Source organism: Pollicipes pollicipes, unplaced genomic scaffold (genome assembly GCF_011947565.3).
Source record: "Pollicipes pollicipes isolate AB1234 unplaced genomic scaffold, Ppol_2.1 Scaffold_1600;HRSCAF=1878_pilon_pilon_pilon, whole genome shotgun sequence".
NCBI classification, from domain to species: domain Eukaryota; kingdom Metazoa; phylum Arthropoda; class Thecostraca; order Pollicipedomorpha; family Pollicipedidae; genus Pollicipes; species Pollicipes pollicipes.
The window spans coordinates 24698931-24722150 of NW_023595962.1; the positions used below are offsets into that span (position 1 = coordinate 24698931).

General features: G+C 69.5%; 1 protein-coding gene across 1 annotated transcript in view; it reads left to right on the top strand.

Moving 5' to 3' along the window:
- LOC119114878 (ankyrin repeat and KH domain-containing protein 1) overlaps positions 1 to 23220 on the top strand; it is a 40953-nt gene that overhangs the window by 17532 nt on the left and 201 nt on the right. Inside the window, exons 7-34 of the mRNA XM_037238942.1 lie at positions 19 to 69; positions 455 to 628; positions 1091 to 1239; positions 1699 to 1837; positions 2381 to 2457; positions 3168 to 3297; positions 3913 to 4128; positions 4520 to 4621; positions 6878 to 6979; positions 8446 to 8640; positions 9210 to 9314; positions 9768 to 9881; positions 12506 to 12533; positions 13192 to 13314; positions 13850 to 13862; positions 14121 to 14193; positions 14708 to 14818; positions 15448 to 15529; positions 15952 to 16089; positions 17303 to 17470; positions 17890 to 18076; positions 18448 to 18636; positions 19103 to 19247; positions 19849 to 20024; positions 20429 to 20563; positions 21751 to 21861; positions 22324 to 22574; positions 23040 to 23097. Coding sequence (XP_037094837.1) covers positions 19 to 69; positions 455 to 628; positions 1091 to 1239; positions 1699 to 1837; positions 2381 to 2457; positions 3168 to 3297; positions 3913 to 4128; positions 4520 to 4621; positions 6878 to 6979; positions 8446 to 8640; positions 9210 to 9314; positions 9768 to 9881; positions 12506 to 12533; positions 13192 to 13314; positions 13850 to 13862; positions 14121 to 14193; positions 14708 to 14818; positions 15448 to 15529; positions 15952 to 16089; positions 17303 to 17470; positions 17890 to 18076; positions 18448 to 18636; positions 19103 to 19247; positions 19849 to 20024; positions 20429 to 20563; positions 21751 to 21861; positions 22324 to 22574; positions 23040 to 23097 — 3542 coding nt within the window. The remainder of the gene's footprint in view (positions 1 to 18; positions 70 to 454; positions 629 to 1090; positions 1240 to 1698; positions 1838 to 2380; positions 2458 to 3167; positions 3298 to 3912; positions 4129 to 4519; positions 4622 to 6877; positions 6980 to 8445; positions 8641 to 9209; positions 9315 to 9767; positions 9882 to 12505; positions 12534 to 13191; positions 13315 to 13849; positions 13863 to 14120; positions 14194 to 14707; positions 14819 to 15447; positions 15530 to 15951; positions 16090 to 17302; positions 17471 to 17889; positions 18077 to 18447; positions 18637 to 19102; positions 19248 to 19848; positions 20025 to 20428; positions 20564 to 21750; positions 21862 to 22323; positions 22575 to 23039; positions 23098 to 23220) is intronic.

Genomic DNA, 23220 nt, shown 5'->3' on the forward strand with positions numbered 1-23220 from the left:
CCGCTCGTGCTGCCGCAGATCCTGCTGGACCACGGCGCCGGCATCAACACCCACTCCAACGAGTTCAAGGTGGGCGTGGTCGTCGGCGGTCATGGGTCGGGTGCGCGCCGCTGACGGGGCTGGCCCTTCTGGCTGCTGCGTCGATGTTCTAATAGCCATTTGTCTTAGGCAGCAACAGCTGTGGCGTTGTTCTGGTAGCTGGCTGTCCTCCGTACTCTTGTTGATCCGAAGTCGATCGTGCTGCTTTTACACGACATTCCTGGCGAACCTTCCTGCCGAGCCAAATGAAACCGGAAGAGCTCGGTAGTTCGTCGAGTCCGGGTCCATGCGGTCGGCGTGTTATTAACAGCAACCGGTTAGTGCCGTGGCCCGCCGCCTGACCCGCCGCCTGACCCGCCGCCTGACCCGCCGCCTGACCCGCCGCCTGACCCGCCGCCTGACCCGCCACCGGCAGGAGTCTGCGCTGACGCTGGCCTGCTACAAGGGCCACCTGGCCATGGTGCGCTTCCTGCTGGAGGCGGGCGCCGACCAGGAGCACAAGACGGAAGAGATGCACACCGCCCTCATGGAAGCCAGCATGGACGGCCACGTGGAAGTGGCGCGGCTCCTGCTCGACTCCGGCGCTCAGGTGAGCCGGCAGCACCGCCGGCCGCGCGGCACGCCACGCGGCGTGACGGCGGCACCGCGCTGGGACGCGGCAGGCTGGAGCGAGAGGGTGTGCGTGGAGGAGTTGAAAGAGTCTGCGGGTGGGTGGGCGGGCGGGCGGCGGACGCTGGTGAAGGTGCTGGACTGGCTGAACCGAGTGTGAGTGTTGGGGCAGGCAGGTGGTGGGCTGGAGTGGGAGGGTGTGGGTGGAGCAGCCGACGGGCGGGCGGGCGGCCGGCCGACGCTTGTGGAAGCGCAGGGCTGAGTGGAGCTGGGTGGTGCGGGGCGATGTGCGGGAGCACTGTGCAGCGTCATCGACAGGTGGCGCCAGATGTGACGTCTGTCCGCGGGGCGTCCGCTGCGGCCCTTCAGCCCGCGGCGCCAGCCCCTAACGCGCTCTGTCGCGGCGCGGCTCTGACCGTCGCCCGCCTCCCGCCTCCCTCAGGTGAACATGCCGGCCGACAGCTTCGAGTCGCCGCTGACGCTGGCGGCCTGCGGCGGCCACGTGGAGCTGGCGCTGCTGCTGCTGGACCGCGGCGCCAACATCGAGGAGGTCAACGACGAGGGCTACACGCCGCTGATGGAGGCCGCCAGGTGAGAGGCCGGTCGGGGCCGGGCGGGGTGTCGGGGTGACCGCGCCGCTGGGCGGCGTGGGACAGGATAGTGGCGCCGCCCGGACGGTGCTCGAGCAGTCTGTGGTGGTGGTCAGTGGTGGCGCCTGCGGGGATTTGCGGACGGGGCAAGGTCTGACCACGTCTCCGTCGTTCGGGCGATTATGCGGTCGGTGATACGCTGGCTTGCTCCGCTGCTGCTTTTTGTGCGGTAGTGAGCGTGCCTGCCGACGCGTCTGCTCTGAGCGTTTCGCCTGTCGTGGTGCCCAGCACTTCCAGGTCGACGGACTGTGTTGATTAATGCTGGTTTGCCTTGCCTCTGAGCGGGCCTGTCGGCGCCGGCGCGATCATGGCGCGGCGGCGCCGGTGGCTGTCCCCCGCCTCCGCCCGGATGATTGTCTGCCGCCCCCGCACCGCCTGACGGCCGCTGGCCACCCGACAGGGAGGGCCACGAGGAGATGGTGGCGCTGCTGCTCTCGCAGGAGGCCAACATCAACGCCATCACGGAGGAGACGCAGGAGACGGCGCTGACGCTCGCCTGCTGCGGTGGATTCGTCGAGGTGGCCGACTTCCTCATCCAGGTGAGCCTGGGGGACGGGCGGGATCCGGGGCCCCGTCTGCCGAGGTCTGCGCCGCCGGTCAGGGCTGGCCGGGTGTGCTGGGGGACGGGCGGGATCCGGGGCCCCGTCTGCTGAGGTCTGCTCCGCCGGTCAGGGCTGGCCGGGTGTGCTGGGGGACGGGCGGGATCCGGGGCCCCGTCTGCTGATGTCTGCCTCACTGGTCAGGGCTGGCCGGGTGCACTGTTCGTCCCGGCCGGTTTTGGGTTGAGAGTTTGCCGAACTGCTCTGTGCTACGTTGATGCGGAGCGTTGGCATATCGTCTGTGTTCCTGTCCGTGGCGGTCAGCTGTTTGTGGGGCGCCTTGTCTGCTGTGTGGCGTTTTCGGTCAATTTGAAGCTGTAATTAGTGCACGCGTGCACGGCCGGTCACCCCGCCGGTCTTGGAGAGGCGCCTCGGCGGACGGCAGTGTCTCCCCGACAGTACCGTTCCGTGTGGTGACCGCCGCTGGAGGGCCGCTGACCCCGCTGACCCTGCTAACCGCCGCTGTGTGCCGCTGTCCGGCAGGCGGGGGCCGACGTGGAGCTGGGTGCGAGCACGCCGCTGATGGAGGCCGCCCAGGAGGGCCACCTCGAGCTCGTCAAGTGAGTGGCCGGCCCCTGGCCACGGCACCGGCCGGCTGGTCATCACGCGCGCACTGACAGCCCAGACGCAGAGACGACTCCGGGACAGCCGGGACGTACTCCGCCGAACTTTCATTCATTCATTCATTCATTCATTCATTCATTCATTCACTCTGAAATTGATCTATTCGACACTCATGCAATCAGCCATCCATACATTGATTCCTCGATTCATCCATCCATTCATTCATTCATTGCTTCACTCTGGTGTTCATTTGACAACATTCACTGCGTTATCAGTCGCCCTCCCACGTGCGAGCCGTGCCCGTGGTTCTGTCATTGTCAGAGCGCCGCCGAAGTTACCCGGTCTGCTGTGGTTTGGGGGGGGGGGGGGGGGGCACGCCTCACGTGGCTCGCCGTATACGGCGGTCAGTGGTCAGTGATGCTGACTGGATGCCTGCTGTGACGTGACGTCGCTGCCGCTGACGGGCGTGATAACGCCGGGGAGCTCGGTGACGGCGCCTCGTGCTTCCGTGACGTGACGTCGCTGGCGCTGACGGGCGTGATAACGCCGGGGAGCTCGGTGACGGTGCCTCGTGCTTCCGTGACGTGACGTCGCTGGCGCTGACGGGCGTGATAACGCCGGGGAGCTCGGTGACGGTGCCTCGTGCTTCTGTGACGCCCCGATGTGAAGCGGCAGCGCCTGACGCCGCCGTCGCTGTCTCGGCCAGGTATCTGATGGAGCGGGGTGCCAACGTGAACGCGGTGACGCAGACGGGCGGCGACACGGCGCTGACGTACGCCTGCGAGAACGGCCACACGGCCGTGGCCGAGGTGCTGCTGGAGCGGGGCGCCGCCCTGGTCAGTACCGAGCGGCCGCCGTCGGCGCCGCACCTCCTGTCGGGTCTCCGCTCGGTCGTCGGGCTGTTCCTGTGCTCCTGTCTGTGCACCGATGGCGCGTTGGTCGGCGGTGTGTTGCCGTGCGTGCCTCTGCCTGTGGCTGGTCTGTGCTGCGCTGTGACCCCGGCTGCTGCCGGCCGTCCTCCACCGGCGCAGGCCCAGCGGTCGCTCTCGCGTGTCGCCGCCGGCCGGCCGGCCGGCTGGCAGGCAGTCGGGACCGCACGGCCGCCCATCTGTCAGAACAGCTGACCTGGTCTGTCGGCAGCTGGCGGCTGGCGGTCATGTTGTGGGTGGCGTTACGGGCCGGCAGCTGTATGCTTGTGGCGTTGTTTACACCGTGCAATCACCGAAGGCCCCACTGAAGACAGGTTGGATGGTCGTCTCCTCCACCTCCGGTTGTTGACGGGCGCGGGACACCGAACACGGTCACAGGCAGCCGCGCCGCCTGCTCGGCGGCCGCTCCGGGGTCCGTGTGCTGCGCCGGCGGCGCGGGCGTCCCGAGGCCCCTGCGGCCGGCGGTGGCGCCGGTGGCCGGCACCGTGGCGCCGCGCTGACCCGCGCGCCGCCTGTCGCCAGGAGCACGCGGCGGAGGGCGGCCGGACGGCGCTGATGAAGGCGTCGCGCGCCGGCCACCTCTGCACGGTCACCTTCCTGCTGAGCCGGCTGGCCGATGTCAACCGCACCACGGCCAACAACGACCACACGGCGCTCAGCCTGGCCTGCCACGGCGGCCACCTGCACGTGGTCAAGGTGCTGCTGCAGCACGGCGCCAACCCGCACCACATACTCAAGGTGGGTCCGGCCGGGGCGCGCCGGCGCTGGGCGGAGGGCGGGGGGCGGCAGACGGAGCTGGCGGGTCCGGGGGCGCGTGCGGCGCTGTTGGACGTCGGATGTGGGCGCCTCGGCAGGCGCTGTCGGTGTACTGATGTCCGGGGGTTTGGCCGTCGGGCCTGTGAACTCGCGCGACTGTAGGGCCGCTGCAGGCTGTCGTGTACGGCGTCAGGCGTGCCGCCGGTGCCGCGGTTTGGCGTGCGGGCTCGGCATTGACGACCGCGTGAGACCCGCCCGTCCAGGTCACGCCGCCGCTGCTGTGGCCTGACGGACGCCGTGACCTTGACCGTGACCTTGACCCGGGAGTGAGGCGCGCGGGGCTAACTGTGTGCCGCGGCCGCCGTCCCGCCAGGACAACTCCACCATGCTGATGGAGGCCGCCAAGAACGGCCACACGCAGGTGGTGGAGCTGCTGATGGACTACCCGGACATCCAGCCGCTGACGGAGGCGCAGGTGAGGTGGCGCGCGTCCGGGCCAGGCCGGCGCCGGGGAGGCTGACGGCAGCCGCCCGGGCAGTACGGGGGAGGCAGGACCGCGGCCAGCCAGCTGGAGAGCGCGGGGAGGCTGACGGCGGCCACCCGGGCAGTATGGGGGAGGCAGGACCGCGGCCAGCCAGCTGGAGAGCGCGGGGAGGCTGACGGCAGCCGCCCGGGCAGTACGGGGGAGGTGGGGCCGCGGCCAGCCAGCTGGAGAGCGCGGTGAGGCTGACGGCAGCCGCCCGGGCAGTACGGGGAGGCAGGGCCGCGGCCAGCCAGCTGGAGAGCGCGGTGAGGCTGACGGCAGCCGCCCGGGCAGTACGGGGAGGCAGGGCCGCGGCCAGCCAGCTGGAGAGCGCGGGGAGGCTGACGGCATCCGCCCGGGCAGTACGGGGAGGCAGGGCCGCGGCCAGCCAGCTGGAGAGCGCGGGGAGGCTGACGGCAGCCGCCCGGGCAGTACGGGGGAGGTGGGGCCGCGGCCAGCCAGCTGGAGAGCGCGGGGAGGCTGACGGCAGCCGCCCGGGCAGTACGGGGGAGGTGGGGCCGCGGCCAGCCAGCTGGAGAGCGCGGGGAGGCTGACGGCAGCCGCCCGGGCAGTATGGGGGAGGCAGGGCCGCGGCCAGCCAGCTGGAGAGCGCGGGGAGGCTGACGGCAGCCGCCCGGGCAGTACGGGGGAGGTGGGGCCGCGGCCAGCCAGCTGGAGAGCGCGGGGAGGCTGACGGCAGCCGCCCGGGCAGTACGGGGGAGGAGGGGCCGCGGCCAGCCAGCTGGAGAGCGCGGGGAGGCTGACGGCAGCCGCCCGGGCAGTACGGGGAGGCAGGGCCGCGGCCAGCCAGCTGGAGAGCGCGGGGAGGCTGACGGCAGCCGCCCGGGCAGTACGGGGAGGCAGGGCCGCGGCCAGCCAGCTGGAGAGCGCGGGGAGGCTGACGGCAGCCGCCCGGGCAGTACGGGGGAGGCAGGGCCGCGGCCAGCCAGCTGGAGAGCGCGGGGAGGCTGACGGCAGCCACCCGGGCAGTACGGGGAGGCAGGGCCGCGGCCAGCCAGCTGGAGAGCGCGGGGAGGCTGACGGCAGCCGCCCGGGCAGTACGGGGGAGGCAGGGCCGCGGCCAGCCAGCTGGAGAGCGCGGGGAGGCTGACGGCAGCCACCCGGGCAGTACGGGGAGGCAGGGCCGCGGCCAGCCAGCTGGAGAGCGCGGGGAGGCTGACGGCAGCCGCCCGGGCAGTACGGGGGAGGCAGGGCCGCGGCCAGCCAGCTGGAGAGCGCGGGGAGGCTGACGGCAGCCACCCGGGCAGTACGGGGAGGCAGGGCCGCGGCCAGCCAGCTGGAGAGCGCGGGGAGGCTGACGGCAGCCGCCCGGGCAGTACGGGGGAGGCAGGGCCGCGGCCAGCCAGCTGGAGAGCGCGGGGAGGCTGACGGCAGCCACCCGGGCAGTACGGGGAGGCAGGGCCGCGGCCAGCCAGCTGGAGAGCGCGGGGAGGCTGACAGCAGCCGCCCGGGCAGTACGGGGGAGGCAGGGCCGCGGCCAGCCAGCTGGAGAGCGCGGGGAGGCTGACGGCAGCCGCCCGGGCAGTACGGGGAGGCAGGGCCGCGGCCAGCCAGCTGGAGAGCGCGGGGAGGCGTCCCCTGCGCGCTCGATCTCGGTGGGCTGTCGCTGAAGCGTGGCAGTGGCTCCGTGGTGTTCGAAGCAGAGATCTCTCGCCCTGGCGTGGCAGGCCGCGTGGTTGGAAGGGCTGGCCTGCCGTTCTTTGTGTGTTTTGCCAGTCTCGGGCGCCATCTGTACACGTATGAGCGGAGCCCATGACCCATATGTCACTTCATGATCTTATGCTATGTCACGTGTATGCTGTGCTATGTCTTATCATATCATTGCTACGCTATATGCTATGTCATTTGATCAGACTGAAATGGAAAGGTCAGCCGGCAGCTGGCCAACGAGGATCAACCCAGACCCGGGGAGGCCGTGCCGCCGCAATGTGCGGCACGTAAAACCCTCCGCGTTCCTGTCTGGCAAGAGGGCGGAGGCAAAATTATCCGTTGAACTGGACGGCATGACTTGGGTGGTGGGTTCGGGGTGCACGCTACAAGCTATGCTTAGCAGGTACTCTGAACCCGAAGTCACCCGTGCCAACAATTCGGATAAATTTATAAAAAAAGGTACCATTCTCTTCCGGCCGCCCCAAGCTGTGCGGAGTTCGCGGCTGACTTGACTTGACTTGACTTGACTTGCGGCAGATGGCGGGCGCGTTCGAGTCGGCCGAGGCCGAGACGGTGGCACGCCTGGCCGCCGCCACGGCGCCGGCCGAGCTGGCGCTGCCCGGCTCGGCGGCGGCCGCCGCCGCCGCTGCCGCCGCTGCTGCCGCTGCTGCTCCTTACCCAGGTGAGGGTCACGGGCCGCCGTACTCGGCGTCTCGGGCGTGACTGTTCGTGACTCGGAGTGTAAACAGACCGGCTGGGTCAGTTGCGGCGTCGCGGCTAGCCGGGGTGTTTTCCAACACTTTTCCATGCACGTGCTAGAGCGGGTTGCTCGGAAGTCTTGAGTGTGATTGCAACCTTGAGTGTGGGTAAGCCCGTTACGCCAACCCTTGTCCCATCTGTATGGTGAAGTGAGCGCGGGCGGCGTCCTGGGGCCGCACCGGCCGGCGACCCTCCCGCTGACCTGGCTCTGACCCGGCAGGGGACGGCGCGGCCGTGGCGTTGGACCTGTTGCCGCCGCCGGCCGGTGCCGGCGCCGGTGCCAGCGCCGGCGCCGGCACTGGCACCGAGCAGCCGGCCGGCGCGGCCGCCAAGCCGGCCTGCCAGCGGCGACGCTCGCGCTCGGCCGGGCCCGCCGACGCCGACGCCGACATCTACACGGTAGGACGGCGCTGGGGGCTCGTCGCCCACCCCGTGAGGCGGGCCGGGCGACGGGCGGGGTTCTCAGGCGGGCAGGTGCGGAGATGGGCGGGAGCTGTCTCAGTGCGCTGCTCTGCTTTTCTGGCCGCTGTTGATTGTTGACGAGGCCGTGAGCCTCGTACTGTGCCTCAGGAAGGGATTGGGTGAGTCATTGGCCGCCGTTACGTCATGTCCCGGGAATGGCTTCCGATGTGCAAGGGCACGGCGGAGTCCACCGTTCGGGTCCGATGTGTGCTGGCGTCGGCTGCCGTGCCGGCCGCCGGCCGTGTCCTGGCTGGAGCCGTGCTCTGGACGAGTGGCGCCTTGCCCTCACCGTTACCGGGGCTGTGTCCTGGCTGTAGCCGTGTCCTGGACCAGCGGCGTCGCGCCCTCCCCATCACCGAGGCCGTGTCCTGGCTGTAGCCGTGTCCTGGACCAGCGGCGTCGCGCCCTCCCCGTCACCGCGGCCGTGTCCTGGCTGTAGCCGTGTCCTGGACCAGCGGCGTCGCGCCCTCCCCATCACCGCGGCCGTGTCCTGGCTGTAGCCGTGTCCTGGACCAGCGGCGTCGCGCCCTCCCCGTCACCGCGGCCGTGTCCTGCTCCGTCAGCCGCCCGCCGAGACTCCATTTGGCCGGGGTGTTCTCCCGTGCTGCCGGGTCCATGACTTCTGCCCGGAAACTGGTCTGTCTCAGTCCGTGCGGCCTGTCCTGACGGCAGATCCATTTTGTCGCCGACCTTCATGTCCCAACCATGCGACCGTTCGGACCTCGCAAGTGACAACTGCCACGCCTCGGGTGTGGCGCGAGCAGTGGCGGTGCCACTCTGCCCGGCGCTGGTGTGCCCTCCCCTCCCCGCTCCCGGCGCCGCGTCCCCTCGCCGCCCCCGGCCACCCGCTCGCTGACACGTGCCCCGGGCGGCGCTGGCGCCAGATGGAGACGCCGCCGTACACGCCGTCGTCGCCGGTGCTGGGCGCGCCGGCCGCCTGCTGCGTCTCGTCGGCCGACCTGCTCGAGTCGAGCCTGCTGGCGCTGGACGGCGACGAGGCCGGCCTGGGGCGCGCCACCTCCGACCGGCTCGAGCAGTACCTCAGCGAGATGCTCCGACGGCCGGACGTCAGCGATCAGGTGCGGCCCCGGCCCCGGCCCCGGCCCCGGCCCCGGCCCCGGCTCCGTTCCCGTTCCCGTTCCCGTTCCCGTTCCCCTTACCGTTCTTGTTCCCGGCCCCGTTCCTGTTCCCGTTACCGTTCTTGTTCCCGGCACCGGCCCTGTTCCCGTTCTCGTTCCCGTTTCCGTTTCCGTTCCCGTTCCCGTTACCGTTCTTGTTCCCGGCCCCGGCCCCGGCCCCGGCCCCGGCCCCGGCCCCGTTCCCGTTCCCGTTCCCGTTCCCGTTCCCGTTCCCGTTCCCATTCCCGTTCCCGGCCCCGGCTGCGGCTGCGGGACGAGCGGATCGGACTCCGTTGCTGGCCTCCATCCACGGAGATCGGCTGGGCCCGTTGGTGCAGTTGCTTGGAAGGAATGCGTCCATGGTCTCCGCGTACGCTGGGCTTGTGTTGCGATGGTGTGTCTAAATCGCGCGCGGTACGTCCTCATGACACGGTGTATCACGGTTGTGGACCTTTTAGACGTGATGTCGTGGTTTGGCGCCGCCGCTGCGGGTCGTAGCGCCTGTGATGACGGTCCTCGCGCGCTGGCAGGAGGGCGAGGAGATCGAGAAGCTGACGAACTTGACCAAGACGCTGGCGTCGCGCATGCCGGAGGACTTGCGCCGCTTCCAGGGCCTGCCCGGTCTGGTGGAGGCGGCGGGCGCGCCGGCTGAGGCGGCCGCCGCTCTCTCAGCCGCCGCTCTGCCGCAGGTGAGCATCGCGTGCACGCGCTGCCGCCGCTCTGTGGGGACAGTGGGGCCCTCCCCCAGGCTGCGCGCCCGGCACGCTCTCTGCCTCCAGCGGTGGGGAGGCGGGTCGCCTGAGCAGCGTGCTGACTCCATGTGGTGAATTTGTGACAAGTAGTGCATGTTATTTGAGCTGTTTCACCAGTGCTTTACTGAAGGACGTTATCTTCTGACTCCGTTCCGAGCTGTCAGCCTTCGCTCCGCTGTTGCTGTGCGCGTCCGGTGTTCGCTCGGCGTCCTGTCCGTCGCGCGCCCTGCTGCGGTCGGCGCCCTCGGCCGTCTGCCGTCGGCCGCGCGCCCGCTCGGTCCCGTCGCCAGGCGCGGCGCTCGGTGCTGACCGGCCGTCACCGCGCGTCCGCCGCAGAGCCGGGAGTCGGTGATCGTGTCCAACCCGTCGCCGGCGGCGCCGGCGCCGCCCGACCAAAGACCCAAGGCCAAGCCGGTCAGCAAGAAGGAGCAGAAGAAGGCCCCGCGGCAGGTACGCGTGCGCCTCGGGGCGCGTGCTTTCTAGACCGGCTGGTGGGTGGGCGCCGTCAGAGGCCGTCGCGGCCGGACCCCGCCGCAGAGATCGGTCGGCCCGCTGGTTGACGTCTGGCGCACGGTCAGGACCGCGTGCAGAGCTGTGCGGGCGGCGGCGCTGCTCGGAAGTCGAGCCGCCCGCCTGTGGCTGTGTGTGGCGCTGCTGTGGCTGGTGCGCGGCCTGCCTGTTGCCACCGGCCCGTCCGTGGTCGGGCTGTCGGGGGTCCGCCGCGCGTCTAATGCCGTGCCGTGTGCCGCTCCGGCAGGCGGGCGCGCCGCCGGCGGGCAAGGCGGCGTCGCCGGCCGCGCCGCCGCCGGCCAACCAGCTGACCAGCGCCGCCCAGCTGGCGGCCAACCAGCAGCAGCTGGCCGAGCTGCAGCAGAACGTGGCCGCCCTGCAGCAGCTGGAGCAGACGGTCATGGCGCAGCGGCAGGTCAGTGGTCGGGCGCGCGTCGCTCGGGGTGCGGGGGCGGCCCAGGTGGCAGATTGGTCACGTCAACTGTGGTGACGGTGACGGTGACGGTGCTGGCGCTGTTCTGCCGGGCGGCGACGGCCAGAGACGGCTCGGAGGCGGGCGGCCAGCGTTCGGCCGGTGTCGAGCAGCGGTGTGCCGTCGATGGGCGTGGCTGGGCGCAGGTCGGGTCTCGCCGGCGGCACGTCCTAACGATGTCTGAAGCGGGCCTCGAGCGTATCGGGGCGTGTGTCTGAGACGGACCGGCCCGCTCGCCGACAGCTGGAGACGAAGGCAGGCGGCTCGGCGGCCGGCCAGCAGTTCCACCAGCGCCAGCAGATCCAGCTGCTGCAGCAGCGCAAGCAGCTGCAGCAGCAGATCAAGCAGTTCCAGCAGCAGGTGCGTGCCAGTCGGTCTTGGACGGCGGCTCCTGCCCACGCCCCTGTGGTGGTATAGCATGCAGAATACAATGCCAGAAATCAGTGGGGCTGTTCATAAGAAGCTGGGAGGCTTTGGGACGTGTTAAGCGAGCGATGGAATATGGATGAAATGACGTGTAGCGGAAAATGGCGCGTCGTCGCCGCCAGCGTTGTGCCATAGCCGTTGCGAGTCACGCCACTCTGTTTTGCGTTTGTCCGTGACGGCCACGTGGGTGCTCCGCACCGGCTTCATTACTCCCTGACCTAGTCCGCCGCAGTGAACCGATTCGCAGGTCGCCTGGCCCGTGCGCCCGTCTTATGACGCCATGTTTGACGATTTAGGAAGACGAAAGCCAAACACACCCTGACGGGACGCAGCGCGGCGAGAATGACCGCGACGGCATGCTTTGAGACCGTGACCTTGACGGTGACGGTGACCGTGACCGTGACCGTGACCGTGACGGGGCGCGCAGGTGGAGCACCAGCTGCTGCACACGCCGCACCTGCCGCCGCCGCCCAGCCGGGACGAGCCGCCTCCGCCGCCGCCGCCACCACCGCCGCCCTCCGAAGAGGACACGGCTGGTACGTGCCTGGCCGGCCCGCTCCGGCCCGGTCTTCTGACGCGCGGTCGGCCGGCGGCGCTGCAGACGCTCCGGGCGCGGCCGCCGGCCGGACGGCGGCGGAGCCCCGCCCCATGGTCGGCCAGTCACAGCATCGCTGCAGTGATTTGTCGGATATGTCGAGTAGATGACGTCACTGAGCCATTCGGCGTGCTGTAGATCGCTGAGGTAGTGACTGACTGAGCGCTGAGGCCATGGGCGTGCTGGAAAGGTGTGCAAGCCGGTTGAGCGAAAGTTTCGTGCCGCGAGATTCGAACCGGCGCCTGGGCCGAGCTTCGGCGAATAACCGCCATACCTTGCCCGGCAGCAGGCGCCAAGCGGTCGCGCCAGGCCGGCGAGCCGTCGCCGTCGGCGGCGGCGGCCGCGGCGCCGCCCAAGGACCGGCCGTCGGCAGCGGCGTCGGCGGCCGCGCAGGGCGTCAAGCGGCGCGAGGGCAGCTGCTCGCCGTGCCGCGGCCGCCCGCCGGCCCCGGCCTCGGCTGCGGCCGCGGCCGCCGACGCCGAGGCCGCCCAGGTGGCCTGCACGGCCGCCGGCCTCCGGTTCACCGGACTCAACACGCAGGGTACGGTGGCGGCGGCGACGCCTCGCGCGCCCCGTAGGAAGGGCCGGCCGGCACCGGGCTCCAGGATTTCACAGGCCGTGACAGGGGGAAATGGGCTTGGTGGTGCACTGTGCTAGAGGAGCAGCAGGCCGGCCGTGACTGCGAAGCGGAGCGGCAGCTGGGCTGCGTGGGCGTCCAGAGGCGGGCGGTTGTCGGGGGCTGGAGCTGAAGGAGCTTTACGGTGGCCGGGTACGGAGCCGGGAGGGACGGGTGGTCCCAGTGGGAGAGCGGGCCCCCGGTGGTCGGCGGGCACGGGACAGCGCTGACCTGAGGCTTGCGGCAGTCATAACAACGATCCATGGGAGGAGAACGAACTCATGGGAAGGGTGCGCGACTGACACGGCTTCGGTGGCGGCGGCCGGCAGTAGGACTGGCCCCAGCCGGTGACGTCAGACGGGGCGGGCGGACGGCCCGAGCGTGGTCTCTGGGCGGCACGTGTCAGTAAGGCGTCCCTCAGGCGCACATCGACGGGAGTGTGGCGGCCCTTGCAGCGTGAGCTGCAGGCTGCGCAGGCGTGTGGTAACGGACACGGCGGGCGGGTCGTGGCAGCGTGTTTTGCGGGAAGTCAGGCGCTGCGTGAGAGGGGTACCAGGGAGCCGGTGAGTGGCGTAAGGTAGCTGACTGGCGCCCTGGCTCCGTGGCAACACTGGCGCATGACATTAATACCTGGCGTACGTTCGGGGCGTGTCGGCGGACGTTGCGTTGAAGACCCGATATTGGGCCGGGCGGGGAACTCGACGCAGGATAGAGGTGGTGGTGGGACCTCACCGTCGTTTGTCCGCGGGGGGGGGGGGGAGGGGGTCTGTTCTGCGTCAGATGGCGCATGTCCGCGGTGCGTGAGCGCGTTCCAGTGGCCTGCCCTACGTCCGCCTTGCCATGCCCGATGCCCGCGGATTGACCTGGTGTTCTCCATTGTCACGATGTCTGGTCCTCCCGGCCATCGCCATCACAGCGTCATTCGCGCGGCGCCATAATTAGAGTCTTGCCATCATCACCTGAACAATCATATTCATCTCACGAGTCTTGTCATCATCATCATCATCATCCCCACTGTCAGCGTTCTCGCCGTTGTGAGCGCCGAGGGGCGCGGCCGCGCGGCGTCGTTTGATGTTGCCCCGTCTCTCGGCGTGTGATCAGCAGGTGCCGGGGCGGGTAACCGGACCCGGTGTGTGCGCAGGGCTGCAGGTGGCGCCGCCCAGCGGCATCCAGCGGCAGTACCAGCAGCTGCAGGCGGCCGCCGCCTACCAGGCCCACCTCGGCCTGCAGCCGCAGCAGCTGCAGCTGCTTCAGAGCCAGCTCAGTGAGTCGCGCGCGTGCGGGCGGGCGGACAGAGTGCCGAGGCCGGGCCGGACAGCGCCGGCGCGGCAGATCACGATCATGTGGGTGGAGACGCAGACGCTTCCACTTGTATGCGCCGCTGCTACAGCCGCAGCAGGCGCTGCGGGGCGAGGTCGGCGGTCACCGGCGGCACACTCACAGCAGCGTGTGACGTACATGTGTGGTACATACACCTCAGTATGGATGCGTCTGCCTTTGATTGTACTGAGGGAGACCACAGCCGTGATAAGTGGGCCGACGTCGTTGTGGATTTGCCCCGCGCAGGCACGGGTGAGCGTCCGAGCAGAGCGCGGCTCATTCAACGTCGCTGCACTGATACGTGTCGCCAGCTGTGGCGCGCCGATGGCCTGTATGCGGGGCGTCTGTGTAGTCTGGCGTCGCCGGCCGGCCCCGCCGTCACGCCTCTGGCGGTCCCATGTCGCCGGCCGCCGGCCGCGACTGGGTCCGAGTCCGTGCCCCCGCCGCCGCTGACCGTGTGCCGTCCGCCGCCGCCGCAGCGATGCAGGGCCAGTACGTGGCCGGCCTGCCGCTGGAGCTGACGCCCGGCCAGCTGGCGGCCAACGCCGCCGGCCTGCCGCTGGAGCTGACGCCGACGCAGCTGGCGGCCGGCGCGCTGCCGCTGGAGCTGGCGCCGCCCGGCCAGCTGGTGCCGCCCGGCGCCGGCGCGCTGCCGCTCGACCTGGCGACCGGCCAGCAGCTGCCGCTGGAGCTGGCGCCGCCGGCCGCCGCCGCCTCGGCCGCCGCTGCCGCCGCCGCCGCCGCTGCTGCCGCCGCCGCCGCCGCGGGCGTCGACAAGAAGGTCAAGAAGAAGCCCAACAACCGCGGCCAGCCGGCGGCCCAGGTCTGAAGAGCGGCGGGAAGGGGGAGAGGTCACGGTCGCGGGAGTGTGGGAGTTGCGCTCGGTCTGGGTGTCAGGGCTCGACGGCCGATCCTCTGAGGCAGGGGGAGGGAGGTGTCATCAGTCACCTGACAGCGGGTGGACGCGTCGCTTCGAGAGCATTACATTGCCAGGCACAGGATCAGTCGGGGGCAGTATGGTCATGTGATGGAATCCATCGCGTGACTGGAGAAACCCACACTTTTGGGGCGACCGGGAGGTTCTCAGTCGCGGGGATCGCTGTGAGGGGACCAAACCAGAGCGGGACGTACTGCGTCCGGAGAGCAGCCCACTCGCCTGTGACGGTGGTGACGTCAGCTCTGGAGAGCGTGCTGACGCTCCGTCCGGTCCCGCCCCGTCTCCCTGGCGCCGTCTCCGTGTCGCTGTGTGACGGCTTGTGTGCGGGCTCCTCCGGCCCGGCTAAGCCGGACTAGCGTGTGCTGTTGACGTGGCCTGACGTGCCCCGGTGTGTGGCCAGGTACAGCCGCACGCCCTGCTGGTGTCGGCCGAGCCGGGCGCCGCCGCCTTCGGGCCGCCGCTAGCCGCCGACGACGTGGCCGCCCACATCCAGACCAACACCGGCCTTATGGTGCGTGTCTGCGGGGCCCGGACCGGGGCCAGAGCCAGGGCCGGGGCCGGGGCCGGGGCCGGGGCCGGGGCCGGGGCCAGAGCCGGCACTGGAGCCGGGGCCGGCGACAGGACAGGCTAGCATGTCATGGGGTGGCCGACTGTTCTCCTGGGACGGATTCGGTCAGAGGTCCTCTGGTTGTCACACTGGGTGGGGGCGGGGAGGGGGTCAGGACCCGTCACCGGCCGCCGGGCCAGGCGTGTTCAGGTCAGGACCACAGCACCGGTGGGGAGGCGCGCCGAGTCCCCAGTGACGTCACCAGGCGGCAGCTGCGCTCTGTCCGGTGTGCGTGCCGTCTGTCAGCGGGGTGCCGCGTGTGTGTGGTCCTCATCGGCGCACTGGCCGCCGCTCGTGTCCGCGGGCTCTGTACGGCGAGTTCGGTTAGCGTCGGCGTCCTCCACAGCGCCCAGACGGCATCGCCAGCCGGGTGACAGCCATAAGATTACATGGGTGTGTCTCATTCTGCGGGATGGAGACGGCGCGGGCTGTGCTGCTCGTTTGTCGGCGCGCCGTCTCATGGCGTGGGCGGGTGCAGATGCCGGCCTGGCCGCGCCCTGCTGCGCGCTGACGTGCGGACCTCGACTGGGCAGGTGGCGGCGCCGGCGCGCACTCTGAACGACACGCTGTACCGGCCGGGCCCGACCGACCAAGCCGAGCTCACCGCCGAACAAGGTACGTGCCGGGCACGGGGAGCGTGGCGGCGGCGGGGTGGTGCGGCCGCCGCGCCGGCAGTGAAACAGCGGCCCGTGTGCTGCCGGCTGTGTGCGGAGGCGCCGCTGCGGGGGCGCGCGGCGGTGTGTGACGGGCCTGCGCGGCCCGTGTGCTGCCGGCTGTGTGCGGAGGCGCCGCTGCGGGGGGCGCGCGGCGGTGTGGCGGGCCTGCGCGGCCCGCAGCGCTGGCGGGCCGCGCCGGCGGAGCGGGCGAGGCGCTGCCCCCGTGGCGTTCGGCACTCGCCCGGCGGCCGGCGTGCCGGCGAAGCGACGGCGGCGGCGCCCTGACAGCGTGTGGTGTGATGGTGCGGCGCGGGTGCGTGGGTGGGTGGGCGGCCGGCGCCGGCTGACCGGCGGCCGCCTGTGCCTGTGCCTGTCCCCCAGCGGCGGACTGGTCCCGCGGCTACCAGCTGGGCACCCTGCACGGCCTGACCGGGCTGCACAACTGCCAGCCGCCGCTCAACCTGGCGTACGGCGCGCCGGCGCCCGCCGGCCAGCAGCCGCCGGCGCCCGCCTACCCCGGTGAGCCTGCCCGCCCTCCCGCTCCGCACTCCCCTGCGCCTCGCGGCCGCCCGCTATCGGCGCCTCCTCCGCCTCATGCCCGCCCGCTATCGGCGCCTCCTCCGCCTCATGCCCGCCCGCTGTCGGAGTCTCTTCCGTCTCATACCCGCCCGCTGTCGGAGTCTCTTCCGTCTCATACCCGCCCGCTGTCGGAGTCTCTTCCGTCTCATACCCGCCCGCTGTCGGAGTCTCTTCCGTCTCATCCCGCCCCCTGTCGGAGTCTCCTCCGCCTCATACCCGCCCGCTGTCGGAGTCTCCTCCGCCTCATGCCCGTCCTTTGTCGGAGTCTCCGCGGCCCCCTCCGCCTCCTGGTGCGTGTCATCTTGCTGGCCCCCTCACCTTGAATATGCATCTGCCCTTTGCTTCCGCTCTCTCCCTCGGTCCTCATCCCCTCTAGATCTGTCTCCTGTTGCCTCTCTCCTTGCATTTTCGGGTCCTCTTCTCTCGTGCCTCTTCTCCAGCTGTCTTTCCATTTTCTCCCGCGGTCGCCGAGCTGTCGCTGCCACTCGCCCCCCCCCCCCCCCCCCCCGTCTCCCACTCCTAGCTCGGAATTCGATCGAGAGGAGGGGAGAAATTTCGTCGCTGAATTACCCTACATGTTAGCCGTTACACCCCCAAATCACCCTGATCTCCGCAGCTCTGCGCCATCCCTTCCCTGCCGCCGCGCGGTTCCCGCCCCCATCGCCGGCTCCGGGGAGCGGCAGGCTGGCCGGCGCGACCCGTCACTGCCGACCAGCGGCGCTGGCCGGCGCGACCCGCCCGTCACTGCCGACCAGCGCCGCCGGCCCGCTGGCTTCCTCGCGCGAGGTTTCGTGAGGACCGAACGTGTTGCGAACTGTCGGTGCGACCCGAACCCCGGCCGGTGAGCGGCCGCCCTCAGCCGGGCACCATTGGACGGACGGGACGCGCCGTGACGGCCGCACCGCACTGGCCGGGGGTCGTGACGCGGACACGCGCGTGCCCGGTGCTGCCGCGCCCCGCGTGGGAGCGCGCTGCCCGCGTCTGACCGGTTACGTCGGGCACCTGCACGAGGGAGGGGAGAGGAGGCGACTCTGTGGTGTGTGCACGGCGCGGAGGGCCGCCCCTGTCGGCGAAGCGTCGCTGCGGTGTGACCTGATGTGACCTGACGTAACCTGATGTCGACGGTGACGCTGGCGCCCTGTCGGCCCGGCAGGCGGCGTGCCGGTGTCGGCGGTGGGCGGCGCGCCGTACCCGGGCCAAGCCACGGCCGACCAGCTCAACTCGGAGACGGAGAGCAACCACGACACGGCGCTGACGCTGGCCTGCGCCGGCGGACACGAGGAGCTCGTGCAGCTGCTGCTCAAACGCGGCGCCCACATCGGTACGGCGGCGCGCGGCCGCGCGCTCTCGCCGGCCTCGGCTGGAGCGCCTCCGCTCTGGCGCTGGCAGGCTCTTTGTATTGATTTGTAATGTATCGCTAGCGCGACTTTTGCTGTATGTGCCATGCAGAGGAGTGCTATATATATATATATATATATATATATATATATATATATATATATATGCGTTGTGTTTCACCTCCGCGAGTATTCTGTTGTGTCGTGCGGCGGAGTGCCGGTAGGCCGGTTGTTCGTTTGATCTCGTCAGCGCCAGCGCTGATGAATGGCGCCGGCGACGGCGCGTCGGGCGTCGCCTGGCGGTGCGTTGGGGGCGGCCCGAGCCCGGCCGGTGAATCGGCGCGCAGTGTGTGGATTGGTGCGGCGGGCACCGGCGCCTGACGCGGCGCTCCGACGCCGGCAGAGCACCGCGACAAGAAGGGCTTCACGCCGCTGATCCTGGCGGCGACGGCCGGCCACGCGGGCGTGGTGGAGATCCTTCTGGCCAACAAGGCCGACATCGAGGCGCAGTCGGAGCGCACCAAGGACACGCCGCTCTCGCTCGCCTGCTCCGGCGGGCGCTACGAGGTGGTCGATATCCTGCTTAGGCAGTGAGTGAGCTCTCTGGTCCTGGACCGGAGGGCGGACAGCGGGCGTGGGAGGTGTCGGGGCGGGGCGGGAGGAGAGGCACGAGGCTCCGGGAGACGCTGACAGAGTTCGGGCGGGGACGGGGCGAGCGCGGCCGGTGGGTGGACAGTGCACACCTGCTGGTAAAAAGCCGGGAGAGGCGTGGCCGGTCCAGTGCCGGCCTCTCTCCGCGTGTGTCCGCCATGCACAGCCAGAGATGTAGATTGATACGCGTGACCGAGCGCTTGTGCTCCTGTGTTTGAGTGTTCGTGCTGTGACGGCGCTAGCCGGTATGTGATGCTAGTGTGTGCGCCGATGCGGTGTCTCACCGCCTGCCGTCCGGTCCGTCCGGCAGCGGCGGCAACAAGGAGCACCGCAACGTGTCCGACTACACGCCGCTGTCGCTGGCGGCCTCCGGCGGCTACGTCAACATCATCAAGCTGCTGCTGCAGAATGGCGCCGAGATTAACAGCAGGACGGGCAGCAAGCTGGGCATCTCGCCGCTCATGCTGGCTGCCATGAACGGGCATACGGCGGCTGTCAAGTGAGCAGGCGCTGCCGACTCGGCCGGCCGGCTCCGCCGCACCGGTGCGGCTGTTTTAACTCCAGCCGACCATAGACTGCTGCGGCTTGATCCCTGCTGCCAGTACCTGTACGCGGCATTAGACAACACTTGTGCTACAAATGCTTATACCCGTTCCGTGTGCTACTGCAAGAATCCGATGCTGTGATTACGTCATTACTTCCACCGCAAAAAACTTGTACGGTCATCACTTGTACGCGCATTATTTCTGCTGCCAAGAGCTCTACGCGGCATGATGTGTTGACTGGATTTGGACGAGTGCCGACCGGGCGTGGTGAACGGTGAGTTTGCGACTCACGGAGCCCAGTGTCCAGCACGCCCGGGCGTCCCTCGCATGCGGCCGGCTCCAGCCGCGCCCGGCGTCCGAGCGGCCAGGACGCGCCGGCCGAGCGGCGCTCTGACGCGACGGCCGTCGCCCTGGCCACAGGCTGCTGCTGGAGATGGGCAGCGACATCAACGCCCAGATCGAGACGAACCGCAACACGGCGCTGACGCTGGCCTGCTTCCAAGGCCGGCACGAGGTGGTGCAGCTGCTGGTGGACCGGCGCGCCTACGTCGAGCACCGCGCCAAGGTAACGTCCGCCCTGGAGGGGGAGGGGCGGGGGGTGCGGTGAAGGGGACACGTGATCACGGGCTGGGCGGCGTGCGGCGCACAGGAGCGCTGGCGCTCGGAAGTGAGCGCGGAGGGTCCGCGTGAACTGCTTGGTGGCGAGAGAGCGCGGCGCGGATCGGCTGACCACGGGCTGCTGTGTCGACGGGCTTCGCCGTGCCGTGTTTGGTTTAAATGGAAGACGGTGGACGCGGCGCGCAGGACCGTTTCTCTACATGGGCACTTGCCCGGCGCTCGTGCTTATTAATTGGCGCACAGCAGCAAGGGGCGCATAATTCAGCCAGGAAATGATTGACGTTGGTATTCATGTCTGAGGAAGCACGATCGGTGCACGGACGCCGCCGCCTACCCCAGCTGATTTCTAGCGCTTCGTTGGGGCGCTCTGGCGCCGCCCGCAACACCCCCCGCCGGCCTGTCCCGTCCCACGTCCAAGCGTCCCACGTTCAGACGTCCCACGTCCGGGCGGCCCCGAGCCCCACGTCCACATGTCCCCGAACCGCCCTGTCGTCGTGCGCCGGCCCGTCATCCCCTGGTGCCTCGGCACTGACCGGCCGTCGCCGCAGACCGGCCTCACGCCGCTGATGGAGGCGGCGAGCGGCGGCTACGTGGAGGTGGGCCGCGTCCTACTGGACAAGTACGCCGACGTGAACGCGGCGCCGGTGCCCAGCAGCCGCGACACAGCGCTCACGATCGCCGCCGACAAGGGACACTACAAGTTCGTCGAGCTGCTCGTCACGCGGTGAGTCTGTCGGCGCGCGAGCGGGAGGGGCGCGAGCGGTGTGCCTGTGGCCGGGGCGGCCGAGTGGTCGGGGGTCGGATGGCCTCGCGAGAGGTGCCGCTCATCGGTGCATGGCGTTCGGCCAGCTGCTCTGTGGCGGGAGCGGGCTGTCGCGGCTCGGTGCCCCCGCCAGGCGTGAGGTGACGCCGTCAGTGGTATGCCAGTATCCCCGGCCGGCCGCCGAGCGGAGCCGGTGTATTGTGCGCGGTGTTGCTCCGCCCGGCTGGTGGCCCGGGCTGTGCGCCACTCAACCGACGGTGGGGCTCCGACCCGTGACCTGTGACCCGTGACCCGTGGCCCGCGACCCGACCCTTGACATGAGCGCCGCTCCTGACCGGCTCCCCCGCCGCTGCCGTGCCGTGCAGGGGGGCGCAGGCGGAGGTGCGCAACAAGAAGGGCAACACGCCGCTGTGGCTGGCGGCCAACGGCGGCCACCTGGACGTCGTGCAACTGCTGTACACGGCCGGCGCCAACATTGACGCTCAGGACAACCGCAAGGTGGGTGGCGCGGCCCGCTGGCGCCGCGGCCGACGACTGGAGGGCGGCGGGGTCGCCCCTCGGTGGTGTGCCGGCTCCGGGGTTCAGGCGTGCGTGCTGAAGGGGAAGCACTGGTCAGGGTTGCGTCGCGACTGGTGATGGTGCATCCGATTGGCCCGCCGGTTCGGACCCCCCCCCCCCCCTCCCCGGGCCTCTCCGCCTGGGCGCGAAAGTCGCTAGCCCCTCGTCGTCGGCATTGTTACCCCTCCCCCAAGACGAGTCGTTATCAACATGACCTACAGTTTTTACATTGATATGTATTTATTGGGAGGCGCATCCACGTGGTGGTGGTTCTGCGCTGATGAGTGCAAGAGAAATAACAGCCACACGGGGAGAGATCCAGATACACGCATAAACGAAACAGTTTCCAGTCAATGAATCGGCGATTTAAAACGGTCACGATCCCGGCGTGGGGGGGGGGGGGGGGGAGTGGCGAGGACTACCGCCGCGTCAGCAGGTTCCAGGCGGCGAGAGCTTGGCAGGGAAAATGCGGCTGGGTGGGGGTCAGTCGGACGAGCGGCAGATGTAGCGAGCCGACACCGCTCTAAACAGCCCGACCTTAAACGGTGGCAGGTCTCGGCGCGCGTCATGAATGGAGCACACGCGTCACGAACGGAGCACGCAAAACGCTGGAGGGTTGGGGGAACGTGCAGCGCCCTGTACACCTTCAGGAAGTCCCGGTGGTGCGCGCGATCAGCGAGATCAGCTACGCTAGACGAGTGTTTCCTCAGCCAGAGAGACGTGCCCGCCGCGGCGGACCCCACTCACCAGCCTGGCCGCGAGACGCGGCACCCTTCGAACGCTGACTAGGCCACCCCCGGTCAGGCTTCTTTACGCACCAGACATATTTTGCGAACGACTCGTGGGTCCATCGGAAGTGGGGGGGGGGGTGGGGCATTCTTAATTAACGAAGAAGATACACATGAAAAGCATACTGTTCCATGTCGAACTGATGCCGAGCGCTGCCGTTTGTTTTTGTTCATCGCCCTAACTACGGTGAATGAAGATGTTGTTCATGTCGGAGAGGAACTGTAGAAGATGTTACTCATGTCGGAGAGGAACTGTAGAAGATGTTACTCATGTCGGAGAGAAACTGTCACTAAGATCGTAGGTCCGACCTTCACGCCGCCGCCGCCGCTGCCGCCAGGTGTTCCTGCCTGATGGCCGCGTACAGGCGCGGCCATATCAAGGTGGTCAAGTGGATGGTGAAGCACGTCTCCCCGTTCCCGTCGGACCACGAGCTGACGCGCTTCTCCAGATGGTCAGCGACAAGGTGATAAGTGGACGCCGCTGTCTCGCTGCCGGCACCGGCTGGCCGGCCATCTCGGAAGCCTGTGAGCGGGCGAGCTCGAGGAGCGGCGCGTCGGCCGTGCAGATAGATGGTCAAGTTGGAAAATGATGCAACTGTTGAAGTGCGTAGTTGCGAGGTCGTTCAGTATTTGTTATTTGGTTTGGTTCGTTGGGGACGTGTTGCACTCGGCGAAGAGGCCTCATAGCGGGCATCACGCTTGCGAAACTCCTCCCGCTGTATCTAGAAGATATTAAAAAGGGCGCAGTTATGGGTGGGTTTCCTGTTCTCCTCCGTCCGTGTCGGACCCTTTTAACGCCCCCCCCCCTCCCCCCCCCCCCCACTCCCCGCCGCCACGACGATCGTGTGCCTGGCGTGTGCGAGGCCCCCCTCCCCCATGCCTCGCCAAGAGCCATGCGTTTGATGTGGTGACAGCGTGTGCCCTGTGCCATCACAGGAGCTGGCCAAGAAGTGCCAGGCGTGCGTGGACATAATCCGCGTGGCGAAGGAGCGGCAGGCGGCAGAGGCCAACCGCAACGCCACCTCGCTGCTGGAGGAGCTGGCGCAGGAGGACGCCATCCAAAAGCAGCGCCAGTGTCTGGCCGCCAAGAAGCGCGACAAGAAGAAGAAGAAGCGCCAGTCGCAGACGCGTCAGGCGAAGGACGAGGACGAGAGCGGCGACGAGGGTGAGCTGGCTGGCCGATGGCGAGGACTGGGGGGGGGGGGGGGGGGGGGCTGTTGCGGTCAGAGACGAGGACGAGGATGGGCGGGGGTTTCGAGCACGAATATTGTCTGGGGGGAGGAGTGTGAGAGACAGCGCAAGAGAGGTAAGAGTCGGTCAGCGGCGGTTGGCTCGGGGAGAAGCTGGTCATGGTGGAGTACAGAAGGGCGGGTCTCGGGAGGGGTACGCGTGCTGGCAGGGAGAGAGTGGGGCCGGCAGGGAGGGGTTGAAGATCACGGAAGCCGTGCCAGAGCGACGTTGGTGGGTGAAGGCGTGCCATGAGTTCGCCTCGCCTGCTATGGTATGGCGTCCTGTGTTCACCGGGTGGCCGCGCTTGATGCGCGCTGGCACATGTATGCGTGATGCGTGCCTGATGGCGCTGTGACGGGGCGCGCGCGCGGCTGACCGGTGTGGGCCCGGCCGTTGGCAGACGAGCTGATCCCGGGCGCGGCGCCGGCCGCCGAGCCGGAGGACCGCGAGTCGCCGCCGCCGCCAGCCGCCGCCGCCCAGCCGCGCGGCCGCGCCGCGCCCCAGCGCGACAGCGGCTTCGACGCCACCAGCCAGTCGTCGACGTCGTCAGGTACGGCGGCCGCACGGGACCTGCGGACGGG